The 15,304-nt window shown below is 41.6% G+C and overlaps 3 protein-coding genes across 4 annotated transcripts in view; 1 reads left to right on the top strand and 2 right to left on the bottom strand.

Annotated features, from left to right (window-relative positions):
- The window catches only part of ecd (ecdysoneless homolog (Drosophila)), a 10,286-nt gene extending 7,998 nt beyond the window's left edge, over window positions 1-2,288 (bottom strand). The window contains exons 1-4 of one of the 2 annotated variants that reach the window (XM_046070691.1): window positions 2,036-2,288; window positions 1,596-1,821; window positions 1,394-1,511; window positions 1,170-1,257 (exon numbers count right to left, since the gene is read on the bottom strand). In XM_046070691.1, coding sequence (XP_045926647.1) covers window positions 1,170-1,257; window positions 1,394-1,511; window positions 1,596-1,800 — 411 coding nt within the window. In that variant the 5' untranslated portion in view covers window positions 1,801-1,821; window positions 2,036-2,288. The remainder of the gene's footprint in view (window positions 1-1,169; window positions 1,258-1,393; window positions 1,512-1,595; window positions 1,822-2,035) is intronic. The other variant, XM_046070692.1, reaches the window with a different exon arrangement.
- Window positions 2,289-2,501: 213 nt separating this feature from the next.
- fam149b1 (family with sequence similarity 149 member B1) lies at window positions 2,502-12,051 on the top strand. The gene is made up of 15 exons (XM_046070694.1): window positions 2,502-3,024; window positions 3,570-3,686; window positions 4,134-4,278; window positions 5,047-5,195; window positions 5,386-5,529; window positions 6,944-7,105; window positions 7,238-7,419; window positions 7,527-7,669; window positions 8,814-8,926; window positions 9,246-9,470; window positions 10,054-10,177; window positions 10,600-10,725; window positions 10,948-11,029; window positions 11,167-11,304; window positions 11,455-12,051. Exons 1-15 carry the CDS (start codon window positions 2,978-2,980, stop codon window positions 11,535-11,537), a joined length of 1,980 nt encoding a protein of 659 aa, XP_045926650.1. The 5' UTR covers window positions 2,502-2,977; the 3' UTR covers window positions 11,538-12,051.
- A 475-nt stretch (window positions 12,052-12,526) lies between these two features.
- Window positions 12,527-15,121, bottom strand: dnajc9 (DnaJ (Hsp40) homolog, subfamily C, member 9). The gene is made up of 5 exons (XM_046070735.1): window positions 14,777-15,121; window positions 13,716-13,856; window positions 13,200-13,454; window positions 12,978-13,064; window positions 12,527-12,887 (listed from the first exon to the last, which is right to left on the bottom strand). The coding sequence occupies exons 1-5, from the start codon at window positions 14,948-14,950 to the stop codon at window positions 12,777-12,779; spliced, it is 768 nt and encodes a 255-aa protein (XP_045926691.1). The 5' UTR covers window positions 14,951-15,121; the 3' UTR covers window positions 12,527-12,776.
- Window positions 15,122-15,304: the final 183 nt, after the last annotated feature.

Below are 15,304 nucleotides of genomic sequence, written 5' to 3' on the forward strand. Positions count from 1 at the left end.
AAGGTCCCAGAGTCTGGAGGAAGAGAGGAGAGGCACAGAATCCACGTTGCTTGAAGTCAAGTGTAAAGTTTCCACAGTCAGTGATGGTTTGGGGCGCCATGTCATCTGCTGGTGTTGGTCCACTGTGTTTTCTGAGGTCCAAGGTCAACGCAGCCGTCTACCAGGAAGTTTTAGAGCACTTCATGCTTCCTGCTGCTGACCAACTTTATGGAGATGCAAATTTCATTTTCCAATAGGACTTGGCACCTGCACACAGTGCCAAAGCTACCAGTACCTGGTTTAAGGACCATGGTATCCCTGTTCTTAATTGGCCAGCAAACTCGCCTGACCTTAACCCTATAGAAAATCTATGGGGTATTGTGAAGAGGAAGATGCGATACGCCAGACCCAACAATGCAGAAGAGCTGAAGGCCACTATCAGAGCAACCTGGGCTCTCATAACACCTGAGCAGTGCCACAGACTGATCGACTCCATGCCACGCCGCATTGCTGCAGTAATTCAGGCAAAAGGAGCCCCAACCAAGTATTGAGTGCCGTACATGCTCATACTTTTCATGTTCATACTTTTCAGTTGGCCAAACATTTCAAAAAATCCTTTTTTTTGTAGTGGTCTTAAGTAATATTCTAATTTTCGGAGATACTGAATTAAAAACATTGAATGCAATGAAACAATGAAAAACATTTGAAATATATCAGTCTGTGTGTAATGAATGAATATAATATCTAAGTTTCACTTTTTGAATGGAATTACTGAAATAAATCAACTTTTTGATCATATTCTAATTATATGACCAGCACCTGTATAGCAACTGTAAGTTGCTTTGGATAAAAGCGTCAGCTTAATGTAATGAATTGTCCTTCAACATGGACACAAGGGGAGCTTTGAAGGATGATTCCCATGTAACACATTTTTAAAGTCAACCTAATTAGATTTTTATACCTTACCTAATCAACTGAAACCAATGGCTGCTTGGAAGGTGGTAAATTAATCATTACATTTTTTGGGAAATGGTCGGCAGTCAAGTGAAGTATACCAGATTTATACTTAAAGGGCTAAGACATGCAAACCCACTATTATGGTCCTTTAAATAGACATACTAATGAAAACTGTGAATAAAAACCATGAACTAAAACATTTTTACACCTGCCACCTCATCTGGTTGACTCACCCTGTTTTCACTGGTGTCTGGATTCAGCCACTTGGGAAGATAATCTGCTGCTTCAATCAGAAGAAACTCTCCATCATTGTCCTCAATTCTTCACACACAAACATGAAATGGAAGTTAGAAGCAGAAAGCAAATGACAATCAACTGAAAGTGATCCATATTTGAGCTCTTTAAATGGTAATCAAATCATTCTTTTTTCAAACTCAAAGCACATGTTTTGTCTCACCTGGCTGCAAGCTCTGGGAAGGCTTCTGTTATTTGCTGTAGGAGGTAAACAATAAACCACTCATCCTCCACATTGTCCCCAAACTGAGTGCTACCTCCAATGTGAGCAGGGACACCTCCTGTAAAAATAATAAAAATAATTCTTTAGTCAGTCTTTAGTGTGGGTTGCATTATAGCACTTACTCTCAAAAAGGTACATATACCTTTCTCAGGATGATACTTGAGGTTGAATGACTGATGCTGCCAGATGTATTGTATCAGGAGTGGGGCAACCTTCGCCAGAACTTCCTCCACTAGATGTGTGAGATGTTCCTCAGACTGCTGTGAAGTTGAACCGTCTGGCTGGATCAAGAAGAGTTTGTACTGAACCATGTCCTCCTGAACCACTCTCCTCTGCAGGGCGTCCATTGTAGCAGTTTTTAAAAAGACCTAATAAAAAGACAGCAGGCCACATCGATATACATAAATGTATGGTGGGAAAATAATACATGGATTGATCTTTGTACTGTCTCTAGATTGAACTAGAAAGTTGGAGTATAATTTGTAAAAGCATTAGTTGAAGGCTCACTCGACTGGATAACACAGGTAACCGCTGACAACTTATTACTATTGATATTCAGGACAGAGTGTCGGTCGACCTTACCTTGTTTTTAATTCTGAGATATTATGTCAGTGAAGTCCAGAGAGATTTAAATGCTGTAAACAATAACACTTTTTAACTTCTCCGTACGCTGCTTTCACGCCATCTGTCTCTGTTTGGTCCTACTGTGAGTTTTACTCGACTATCCCAATGGTGTAACAAATAATAGGTCCTACATTTAATATTAACCAATTTTCGCTATTCTACAGATAAAAATAACCCACAGTATGATTAAATTACAGAGAAAATAGCACGCATTTCTACTGCATTCAAATCTGTTTAAAATTCAAATAATTAATTACACAATACGCATGTTTTATTTTAGCCTCACCCCCATCGGACACATTTTAGCAACGCAGCCACGTTGTCGCAATGGATTTTGGGAGTTGTAGTGAATAGCCAATGGTGTACGGCTATTGTGAGGTTATCCGAAATCTATTTCCCGTGAGACCACGGGGACGTGAAGTTGCGTATCCATGACAGCCGTAGTATTGTTGTTGTTGGTGGTGCTAACATTAGCAAAGCAAACCTTCTGAGGTGGCGATAGCTAACGTTGTTTAAAGATGTAAACCTAATTCATTGGCAACTACTGGCCACACAAGATGCTTATTTAGTGTAGCAAGGTTAACGCTAATCTAAAAGGAAATGTATTTTGAGGAATTATTCAATGCTGTTCGTGCCTTGTTGGTGTTTTATCTGTCCGTCCATGTAACATTAGCTAGCTTATTTTTAGACGTAGCCTCCTCCTAACATTAACAGTTAGAAACAACGTTAGCATCTGTAGCCAAGTCCCCGTTCAGCTTCCTTGCACTAAGGGTGTTTATCTGCGGACTAGAGGAAATGTCAGACCTCCCTCTAACATTAGACTGTTCCCAGCGAGTCCAGGACGTGGAGGCAAGAATGAGAGACGAGGGCTTGAGCCTTTAAATCGGAGACAAAGGGAGAATGATTTCACGATACAGCAGAAGACCTGTATCACACAAACTCGAGATGTGAGTACCGAACACAAAGGGTCAGGGATGAAGGGCTGAGCACTGTAAACAAGGTTTTCACTGCTGTCAGAGGCTGGTTAGGTGAGAATAGTGATTGACTTGTCATCACTATCGAATAACAGTGTAAAATTATATTTTTATTGATCCAGTTAGTGACGGTTCATCTGTCACACCAAGCTCTGTCGCCTGGTTTAAACAGACATAATATACAGCAAATGATAATGTCCAGCAATTCAATTGGAAAACGCATTTATTTTTGTTTTAACTGCCAAGCCACATTATCATTTGAAGGAACAATATTCCCTGTTTTCCCATGCTTTGGAAAATGGCCGGCAGTAAAGTGATTTGTATTTAAAGGGCTAAGACATTCAAAACCACTCCTATGGTGATTTAAACAGATACATCAACAAGAATTATGATGAATAAAGACCACAGTCATATAAAACATCATCATCATATTGTTTATATCAGCTCACTCTTTACCCTGGTGTGTCTCTTTTTTTAGTCTGTATTCGAATTATGTTCTCAATCTGTCTTTTATGCAGTCGTGGGTTGTCCCGAAGCAGCCTCGACCACCACCCTCTCCCAGAGGGAGCAGGCGATAACCAAACACCTCAGCGCTACCTCCATGACCTCCAGGAAGCTGTGTCCGCTCACAACAGGTAACCTTGTGACAGGAGTCCTGGTCGCAAGGAGACAAACCTTGCAGGCAATGCCAGAATTAGGTGAACATCGAACTTCTTTCCGCTAGTATACCCACACACATACTCTTGCCTGTCTATTTTGTAATGTTACACTGTCTTGAATGGACAGCTGATTCTCAGGCCTCTTGATATGTGAAACAAGACACTCAGAAGCAGTAGATTAATTGATATCATATTGCCTCCTTCAGATGTACACTCAAAAGAATAAATAATGAGGCGGGCTGTTGACATATTCAATTTCTTTGACATTTGCCCTTTATTTTCCACTTTGAAACCTTGCCTATGATTCTGTCAGCAAGGAACAGGGGGTGTTGGTAACATAGATTGTGAGCTATATCCCCGACATGAAACATGTCTTCTCAAACTGTATATAAACCTGACAACTTCCGTATCCTTTCTGTGTAGCTCAGGGACGTCTGCTGCCTCAGGCCACTCTGACTGTCCCACCGTCATCTCAGTAGACTCCAACCAGTCCTGGTCAGGTATCCACAGCTCCACGGGTACTGGCATTTCTACAGAGAGGAGCTCTGTTTTCTCCTGGGGCTATGATGTAAGTCTGCTCCTGCAAAAATAATCTTAATGTGAAGTGATGATGCCGGCCTTACTCTGTTTGTCTCGCAAAATACATGCACAAGTGTGTTCACACATACACAACATTGGTTTTGTTCTACCTCTCTGTTATTCTGTTGTAAAGATGAAAATACTTAACCAAAATGTTTTCATGCATGTGTTATTTAATGTCAGCTTTTGATTTACTTTTACTAACATCTCTAAGTAACACCTTTTGGCAAACCTGTGGAAAACCACAGAACAGCATACAACCAGTCAGTGCATCATACCTTAGATGCCTTGTTTGTCTGCAACTTCTTTGAATATGCAAGGCCTGATTCCACTGGGTATTGGTTTGTTGTTATGCTGTGCTTACTAGCCTCAGCTGGTCCTACAAAACTTTTCCAGGACTCAATGATTTATTTAGTTGGTTGTCCTCAAGCTGCTTCTGAGGAAAAAAGAAAAAGAAAAACTCAGTTGCGCAATCTAACTTACTCCCAACTAACCTCTTTGTCTCTGTCTCTCTCTTGTTGTTTTGTTATAGCCTATAAACAATACAGCTTGACCACAAACACATACACATATCCCTAAGGGCTGTAGGAGCTAATTATTATGCATATTGAAGCTTGCCATTAGATTTAAAAAAATGTCTGTGTTGCCAATAACTGATGAACAGACTAAAATGTAGCAGCTTTCATTCAAAGAGCCGTGTATGAGAACAGAGGCATGACTAGCTTTCTTGTCTCTGTCTGTTTTTTCTGTCCCATAGGAGTTCGACAAGGCAGCGTCCCGGCAGGTACAGCAAATGTTTGAGGAGATCGACAAGGAGCTGTACGAGGGGAGAGGCAGCGGAGGAGGGATACTCCAGGGGCTCCAGGATGAATGTCAACAGTGGGCCACTCGTTTCCCACATCTTCGGTATGTTTTCCACATTTTCTGCCAACCTTATGGCCTTTTACACCTGTGTGAAACGCCGCGGCAGGGAGATCAAAAATTAATGTCGATTGCAGAGACATACCTGGAAAAAAAAATCCATTCAATGTGTGATTCAATCATCAAGTTATTTTTTTTTTTACATATTTATTCACTGTGTTTGTGTATCGCTCAGGATCCTGGGGATGCAGCTGGTGTGTCCCAGTGACGAGGGCTTCCAGTGGTATGCTACTTCAGGGAGAGGCAGCTCTGCCAGCAGCCAATCAGCAGGCAAAGAGAGCAGCATGAAGTCCCAGGAGAAAGATAGGGGCGACACAGAGTAAGTCTTACCTGCACTGACTCACTGGTTGACAAGGTCAATGTTAGCCTGTTAGATAAATTCCCCTGATGTAAGTTACATTTTACCATCTTTTCTCGTTCTTTTTTTTAACATACAGCACTAGGTCTAACAGTGTAATTTGGTTGTGACATCTTGTGGTCGTCATTATGTATACTAATTCGAAACATATATACATCAATCAGGCATTGGAATTGCATCGCTCAGAAACAGCTAAGGTCAAGTTTATTTGGCCATTGATATTAGCAAATTCTACTGTATGTATTATTTAAAGAAATTGAAAAAAAGAAAGAATTTTAAAAAAGCGTTAGAAATATTACGCCTTTCTGTCTCGAGTGGCTCTTGGCTAATGTCAGTGCATCAATTATAGAGGAGTTGTGGCTGACTCTGTGGTTTTGTGACCTAGATGCTCTGACTTGTTAATCAAGTCTCTGGGTCAAAGTCATGTTGGCTATCTGTGAACAGTTGCTAGGACTGCCACTTTTGATGGGAGACTGGTTGTAAAGGAGGCAGTGCCACTGTCTAACTACTCAAAACTGAATTTAATAATGGATTTAACACAAAAGTAGAGGATGGACAATACTATGTGTCTGTATTAATGTCAAACATGAAATGTGTTAGTGTGAGTTTGTGCATGCATTTGCATATTGTAAAAGTTTGTGTCATGGTTTTCCATCTGCTTTTGAGCCTGGAGTTATCAGTTGGAGTTTATTTGTTATTTATAGAAATCATACAAGTTCAAGCTGCTTTTATTACCAACCGGCTAGGCTGGTGGAATTAGTCTCAGTACAGATGGAATAGTTAAGGGCATCACTTTGTGTTGAAAAGTGGTGGGGACCTTTGAGGGCTTAGATTAGGGGTGTGATGGAACACTTAGCCCACGAGACATGACACTGCACAAGATTCGGGTCACGAGAACAAGGAAAAGAATATATTCTAATACTATTTCGAAAAATATTTATTGATGAAATAGACAATTGGGGGGTCTGGGGATTTTTCCACCAGAAGATTTTGAAACTAATTTTGAATTAAATGAATTTCCTGCATTCTGGAGACGTTTTCTGCACTAATTTGTGGTGGAAATGTTTATTTATATTGAGGAAAACACGAAATTCAGGTGGGCAGTGACAATTCAGAGTATAAAAATATAATAGAATAAAATGCAGTAAACGGTAGCTTAATTTTTAATTTTTTTAGTTTAAGTTACTTTTTTTTGACAACGCAGATGTTTCTTCTATATTTCCATTGCATTGCAGGTTTTCATATTGGGCAAAGTAACCTTTCTCAAAGCATTTTCATTTGTTAATTAACATTTTGCGTTGTGTCTGTGAGCGTACCATACTATGTTTACATGTTAAGGTGCTTAACTGTGTGTGCCCATGTCTTGTTTGGAAAGGTTGAACGTGCAGGGCAGGAGAGCGGCGCTGATCAAGTCCTCCTCAGCAGAGTTGGATGGGCCTCCTGGCTCCTCCGGTAGCTCCAGCGGTCATGACATGCCGAGAGTGATTGAAGTGGAGGGTCTGATGGAGGAGTACCTGGCTTTTGATAGCAGGGACTTGTGAGTTACTCAATTTCCCTAATGCGACACAGTATTATTTTTATTCCAGAAACGAAATCGAAACCTCAGTTGTTGTCAAGGTATTGTTCAGTTTTGTTAAAATGATTCTCTATATCTGTGTGTCGTCTACAGGGAAGATGAGTGGGAGCAGGATTGTCCGAACTCGGGTCGGAAGCATCACTGTCTGCCCCCTGTCTCGCCACATCAGTGTCGCCGTCAAGCTGTTCTCGACCTGCTGTTTGATGATGTGTGGTGGCAGCTGGTTGGATGGATGAAAGAGCTAGTTCAACGCCACTGGGAATGCTGCACCTCAAGTAGGGCTGAATTAAGCTATTTTGCACGCATTAGCCCTGACTTATATCAACAAATGTCCTTTCTTATGCACGGTGTTTGAAAGTGATTGTGTATGTGTGATTGGCAGATGATGAAAAGATTTCAGGGAACTTGAGCCCTGAGCAGCAAGACTCCCAGAATCCCTTCATGCTGCTCTCCATGCTGCCCACGATGCTGCCCAAACTTGGCCAGAGCAGGGTGCCCCCGCTCACAGCTGGCCTGCAGTTCCAGGTCAGTGGTCTGGGGGGGGGGGGGGGGGGGGGGGGGGGGGGGGGGGGGGGGACTGAGAGGCAGCCGGGGAGGTTACTGTGAGCCTCATTTCACTTTCATCACTGTTTTTCTTTTTAAAAATCTATCTATCCGCACCTTTTAACTGATGTGATGAAACATATTTAACGCTGATAAAATAAGATAACGTTAGGATATATATACTATACATGGGGTCTTCACTGACTTTAGAGTCACATGTCTGTTCCACAGTCCACACTTGATTGTCACCCTTTTTCACTCCTGTCTGTTGCTCTTTCAGTCTTTTGGTGCTTCCAGTTCATTAACTTATATCACTGTTTTCTTTCCTTCCCTCTTTACTCTTTGCCCTTCACCTTGCCAATGTGTTTATGTGTACCTTCTGTTTCTTTTGTCTTTTTTTACCTTCATTATTTTTCTTTCTTTCTCTCTGTTTTTCTTTTTGTCCCTCTATGTTCTTTACCCTTCTTTACCATTCCTTTCTTCCGTACCCACTATTTTTCTTTGGTCATGCGTTTTTTCCTCTTTTAAAGAACACAAAGTCAAGGGGCTCAAAGCACAAGTCCAGACGGAAATCCAAAAAGCAGAAAAGGCCTTCCACTGTATGTAACTCCCTCACTTTGAGCCAAAATGGCGGCGTGTTGTGTGCACGCCGTCCATGGCGGCTCATTGTCTTTACCTCTAGAATAAATGTGCTTGCGCCTGTTGATTAACACAAAAGCTTCACCGATGTTTATCTTTTTAATTAACTGCAACTTATTTACAACATGAACTTTGATTTTCTTTAGATCTTTCTTTTCCTTCACAACAAGAATGTCGGAATGCTTTGTTTTTGTTAGTTATTGTTTTTGTGGCAGTGTAAGTCTTATGAATGTTTTTGGTTGGTAGCATAGCTGATATGGGGTCGTCCTGACATCACTGCATGAATTGACGATATGCTGTATCTTACATAAGGAATTAACTAACTATGTGACCGCTGGCCTATATTATGTCTCTTGTCCCCTCTTACCTCTCACTGTCCTTGCCCCCTTAATCATTCCTGTCTTTTCCTTTCATCCCTCTCCTTTACCTTCCCCCACCATCCCTCTGTCTCATTACTTTCTCCCCTTTCTGTTACACCGTTCCCCAGGCCGGAAGGGTCCCGGTAGGAGCAGCAGCGACCCAGCACAACCTGAACGACCTCATCGTGATCCACAGCATCCCCCTGCAGCAGAGGAACCTGGGTGTGCTGGATAGAAACCAGTATGGACACATTTTACTCTTCTAACCAATAAGCGTTGGTGTTAAAATGGAAAAATAAAAGCAGGGGCTCAACACATCCACCACAAATTTGTGTATATTTGTGTTTTTATTTTTTTTAACTGGAAGGCATAGATGTCTTGTAGTTCTTCTTTTCCATTTACTGGTAAACAGATTTTGCTAAACAAAAGGGACATAGCCTCACTCTTGCCATGTTTTGTCCCTGGTCTTAACACCTTGTTTGGCAGAGTATGCTGTCAGTTGGCAGCAGGTGGAAATGCACCATTCATCGATTGTGCTCCACTCTCACCTTCCCATACAGCGAGCAAGAAGAGCGCGCGTGTCACAGGCCGGGATCCAGCGCGGCCCCCTCCAGCAAACCACGGCCTCGCCGAACCCTGGAGCAGAGCTCCTCCTCGCTGTCCCGCCCGGCACAGTCTGCCCGACGCCGAAACCCTCCTCCCCGAACTCTCCTGCCACTGGTTCCCAGCCTGAGTCAGTCCAGCGCAGTGGGATCCATGGACGAGGTCATCCGTGGGACACGTCTGTGAGTTTTAGCACCATGGGATCCACACCAACCCCACCCAAAGTTGTATCTTGCTTTTTACTCCCTCCCTACGGTCTCTGAAGTTGCGCAGCGGCAGCAAGAGATTACTTTGAAAACAGACTTCCTTTCAACTTGTGCCTGATGGCTCTGTGCAGCAGAACGTGTGTGTGTGTGTGTGTGTGTGGATAGAAGTTTCATATGTGAAAACAACTTCACAGATGAACTTGTCATGAACTGCAGGTGAAAGAGTAATAGTGTAAAGTGTGCCACTTAGTTTTCCTTTCATGTTGAATGTCAAAACTATTCATTAAATATCACAGCGTTGTCACCATAGCATCCTGGTTGTCAAATTCTATCTGGGGAGGTATAACTTTTAACCTTTTATAGCACTGAGCCGATATAGCACTTAATACAACCATTATCTACAAATGACATTTGTTCTTTATTTTAAAAAGTATCTACATCATCACAAGAAGTAAAATTCTAACTGTGACTTTCATCCTTACACCCACGGTCTTTTCAGAGAGAAGTATATATTAGAGCTCTAGATACAGCATACAACAATGTGTGTCTTCTTCTACAGACCCACAGCCAGCGACCGCCTAACATCTCCGCTGTTGCCTCTGAGCAGGAACACACTCCTTCCCCCCATCAGCACCGGAGACCCAGATGCATCTCACTCAGGGCAGCAGTCCAAACCTGCACAGGTACAGTATAAAAACACTGAAACACAACTACACTGACAATGAAAAACTCAATACAGCACCTCAACAGAAACGCTGATTAAATGAAGGCTTTCTGAATAGATAATAGGTTCTAGAAATCTAGTATCCTCAAAATGTGAGATTAAACCAGTGGTTCTCAAACTTTTTCTTTCACGCCCCCCTTCAGAAGCCAAAAACAACCACATGAATCATATGCATGCAAGTTTAGGTCTGCTCAACATACACGATCCCCCTAAAGTGGCTCTACGCAACTCCAGGGGGGCCCGCCCTCCAGCTGAGAACCTGTACAGCCTAAAAACAAAAGTACTGTAGCATTTATGAAATCCAGTGGTCAGTTTTTCAAATGCACCTGTGAACAGCCGTTTAAAAGACTGGGCATTTGTCAATTTTTTCTGTCCGGCTAGCGTCACAAAGGCCCGTCCAGCCGCGCCCACAGTGCTATAAACGACGAAGCTGGCGGTTCAATACCAAGGGATCGTCACCACCTGCTGGACATCTTCTCTCGCCCCAACACCACTCACACATACAGGGTAAAATGCTAATATTATGTTATCATACCAGAATCCTGCATACGCATGGAGCATACTATCACAAGTGGTCAGTGATTTTGTTCCTTTCTATGAAGAGAATTGTTATAAGCAGAAGGGCTTTTTAATGTCAAGTAATGAATTTGCATAGTTAATATTCTGTATTTTATGATCAACGACCATTTGGATTTTTAGTGGTTTGAGCATCCCTGGTTTTGTTTTCAGTCGGACACACCGTACCGTCGTTCCTTCACAGTATTGGACAACATCGGGCAGGGGCGGCCAGGCAGAGCCTCTGTGGGCACAGGTCAGGAATTCAACTTGAATAGTACATAAGAACAGTAACATAGGAAATGCTGCTGGAAAAGGGATTTGATACAATGCAGTGGTTCGTAGTACATCAGTAAATCACTTTTGCATCCATTTATTTCATCATTCCACCAGACTCTCTTGGAATCGGTGTGACCGGCATCAGTATTGGCATCAGCAGCACATCTTTCTTGGACTCGTTTTCCCACCACCCCTTGGGGCACTCGCCCATCAAAGACGAAGAAGAACCGGACCCACAAGCCCCTGTCCCAGGTCAGTAGATTAAAGTGGCTGACGAAACTCTTCCAGACTTGGTTTTTGGATAAACTATGAATGAAAGAGGTTGCAGCAGCTGGTTTCAAGTAAGATTTACTTACTTGTATTTTATTAAAAATCCTTTTTTATCCTTCCTCTTTCCCATAGGTCCACTGGTACCTGTGTCTGTCCCACCTCGGTCTTACACCCGGGGAGGCATCTCATCCAGAGCCAGCAGACCTGGCTTGTAGTTTGCCTCTGATCTCCAGACCCCTCAGCCATTCACCTTTATACAACAAAGTGCAACACTGCAGCATCTGTGCCCACAAAAGTTTTGTTTTTATTTTTTTTTAAAGAAGTAGCAGATTTTTTCACATTATTATGCTGCTTTGGTGAAGTTTTTGTTATAGGCATATTTTTGTATTTCAGAAATCAGCTTATGTGGCTGCCAAACAGTAACACCATCTTCATGTATAGTGTATGAGCTTTATGCGTGGACATTTCTACTATGTATGTATGATCTGATTTTTTTTTAATATAATATATATATATATACACTTTATTTATGTGAATGTACTGTATATTATCCTCTGTGGTGTGTTGTACTGGTAAATGACTATGCAGGGAATAACACATCCACCCTGACAAGGATAGAGGATACAAAGCACTTTTCCCCCTCTTTGATGCTACATCAGAGAGTTTGGTACTGTATCTTTTATAAGGACACCGCCCTGTGTAGAAATAATAAATTGACCCAGAGCCTCTCATTGCCCCCAGAAACAAGAACAGGAGTGCCACCTTGCAGGGTTTTGGTTGCTTTTCTCTCAACTACAGCTCAGTTAAAATTGTAGTGATCAGAAGAGGAAATGCAGTGGCTATATAAGCACTGACAGAACATCGCTGCAGCCCATGTGCTTTTATTACTACACCTCAAGATAATGTATGAATACAAGAGGCACTGATAGGAACCTATGTAAATAACTATAGATACATTGTGTCTGTACACAATGCTGTATTTGTGGTAATTAATTTTTCCATATTACCTGAGCAAAGCCATTTAGGGTATGCTTTGACATTTAACGTCAGGATTACTGCACAAGGGCAGCTTTCCCTTCTTTCATTATTAAAATAATATATATCAGACAGCAATGCTACAAAGATGACAAAGCTTGAAAATCAAAGGCTTTTCTTCCATGCATTTTCTGTGATTCTATTTTATACAAAATAATAAAAAGCAATGTAAAAATATATATAAATATGAGTTTATTTGTATTTTATGAAGACTTTGACAACAAAAGACAAGAAATAAAAGATTCATTTACATTTTGATAAGCACTACATAAAAAGATTCTGAGGCTGGATAAACGACAATTTTGTGAAGAGGCATACAGAAGGGAGCCAATGCATACATGTACTCAAATGCTCTTCTAAAAAGATGGGGTTTTTTGAACAAATGAGGATATCTGCTATAACCAGAGCCTATCTGCTTTTCACTTCTTTCCTCTTTTTCCTTTTTGGGATTTCCCACTTTTTTTTGAGTATTTTGCTTCCAGGTCAGACAGGAAACCGTTAAAATTCTGCTCTCTGGACTTCTGTCTTTGCTGGAAAATTATGAGAAAGAAAGGATGGTTATTAGCAGAAAAACAAACAAACCCTAGCCAATTTTATACATGTGCACATGCATTCGTTACCTGAAGCATCATCACGAGACTGTCATCCTGCTCACCGAGCCCCATCTCTTTCTGCATTTCTTCTGCTTCCTGTCGCTCTCTATCAGCCTGGAAGGTCAATTGCAATGACTACATTACAGAGACTGGATGAAGTCGTACGATACTGGAGCATTTACATTCTGTGTAAACAGATAAATAAATAGTGAGGATTTTGTGGCTTTTAAACACCAACACATTTCTCACCCTCTTCCTGCGAGCCCTCTTCTTCTTATCACTTTCCCGAGTAAACGCTGGAAACGCTGTGACATCGCCGCTGTCAATGGCAGCCTGAATGATGCTGCAGAGCCTGGGCTCATCTTCCTGGGAGCAGCACAGAGTCGAGGCTGTGATGGCGTCCATGTCTCCCTGGTGCTGCACGTAAAGCTGGATCACATCCTGCCGCTCCTCATCAGAGCCCTTATATTTCTTCTCAAAATCAAGGATATCCTGCACGGTAATCTGGGAGATGGATGGAGAGACAGAGCAGGTTGTCAGGACAAAAGAAATGTGTGACAGTTGCTGGTCAAGGCTATGAAATTGTGTTAATTTTATGATGCTGCAACAAATTAACTAATATAAAAGGTAGGTAGTTTTTACTTACCATGGCAGGTGCAGTGACACAATACCCCCTAATCCTCATTTTAATGTATATCATCTAAAATACAATTCCTGACACACTCCACGTGTCACATCACACAAAGAGAACCTGTGCTCCAATACCTTAGGGAATAGCAGTCTCCAATATTCTTCCCAGCAGCGGTCTTGACTCAGGGCGTCAGACTCTTCATCCACCACTCCCTGCTCATCATAAACAGCTCTCTGCTCCTTATCGCTCAGCACCGCATACAGCTTTCCCAACACCTAGAGGGGGAAAAAAAACATTATATACATAAAAATAGGATGTGGCGATTCACGGTACTATTGCTATAATGTGGACACTAGTTAGTATCAGCTTTAAAAAGCATCTGTATTAGGTTTAGGCATTTGATGACATGCCACGGGATGCCAGAAATGTGTCAATGGTCGGATTTTTCAATGTCTTTTATACTTTCGAAGCTATTCCTTTGATATATCTGGTTATATTAGCACATTATGGCCAATCATGGAGCAGGTGTTACTGGATTAACAGGATTGATGCATTCAATGCCTTGAAGTATTATCTGTCATGTATTTAATTCACTGAACAGCCAAAAAGTTCTGGTTATTTGATCTAAGATATACAGTTGTACAGTAAGAAAATGTAGTGTGCCACAATTGACAGTATTGTGGCACACTATACTATTGTGATATGAAATTACATAAAGCATTAACAAATATTTTATCCTCCTCCTCAACATTAATCCGTTTTCATTACTGTTGATATTTAGTGGCGATCAGATGTAGGATTTTTGTGATCTTTTTTCCTACAACTGGAAAATCAGCAACATAAAAACAAGGGCTTTCAGAACATTTAAGTTAACGTTAGGCATTTTGCACATAAACTAACAAGTTACAATTAAGTTATATCAAAGCTCCTACAAAAGTAGCACATTAGCATTTGGCCGATGCATCAGCGGAAAAAAAAGGTTCAAAAACACGTCTGCTTCATTACAGATAACTCAAATGCATGACAACGTCTCTATGATAAGATTATCGGAGTTTAAGTAAGTGATTGGACTGGGGGTAAATAGGACATTACGTTACTCCCTCCAGCTACGTAAATTAGCAGCGTTAGCTTGCTAGTAAACCTAGCTTGTGTTCATTGTGTTTGTGTCTGACAGCCAACAACTAGCAGGGTTAACCTGAAACTTCTCTGTGGCCAGCGGGTCTTCGGGAGCCCGGTCTGGGTGGACTTTCAGCGACACTTTGTAGTAGCTCCTCCGGATCTCTGCCTCGGCTGCCTCTTTGTTGATGCCCAGCACCTCGTACAGGTTTGAGGTCTTGAAGAGCTCCTGGCACCGCTCGAGCAAACCCATCCTGACAGAGCACGTTAATCCGAGATTTGACCGGTGAAGTGTTTAATCTCAAACGTCTAAAAATACGTTTATAGCTAAGTGTTGTGGTTAACTACGCAGAAGCTAAATGAGTCTGTTTTCTCTTTGTTGGCAGTATCAATTTGGCGCGTTGTCCTGTCAGAGAGACCCATACGTACAGCGACGTGCTTACGTAACAAACACAAACGCGCTCTTATTGGTTCCCACTACCGTACTCAATTTTATGTTAAGTAGAAGTAGTTTTTAGCGTTACTTATTTATCTGTATTATTATATAAATATCGTTCTCACTGTGCTGCCAGTATGTTTTTTGTTAGTCTGTTAATACTTACCTATC

The sequence above is a fragment of the Micropterus dolomieu genome, linkage group LG15 (genome assembly GCF_021292245.1).
Source record: "Micropterus dolomieu isolate WLL.071019.BEF.003 ecotype Adirondacks linkage group LG15, ASM2129224v1, whole genome shotgun sequence".
Lineage (NCBI taxonomy): Eukaryota > Metazoa > Chordata > Actinopteri > Centrarchiformes > Centrarchidae > Micropterus > Micropterus dolomieu.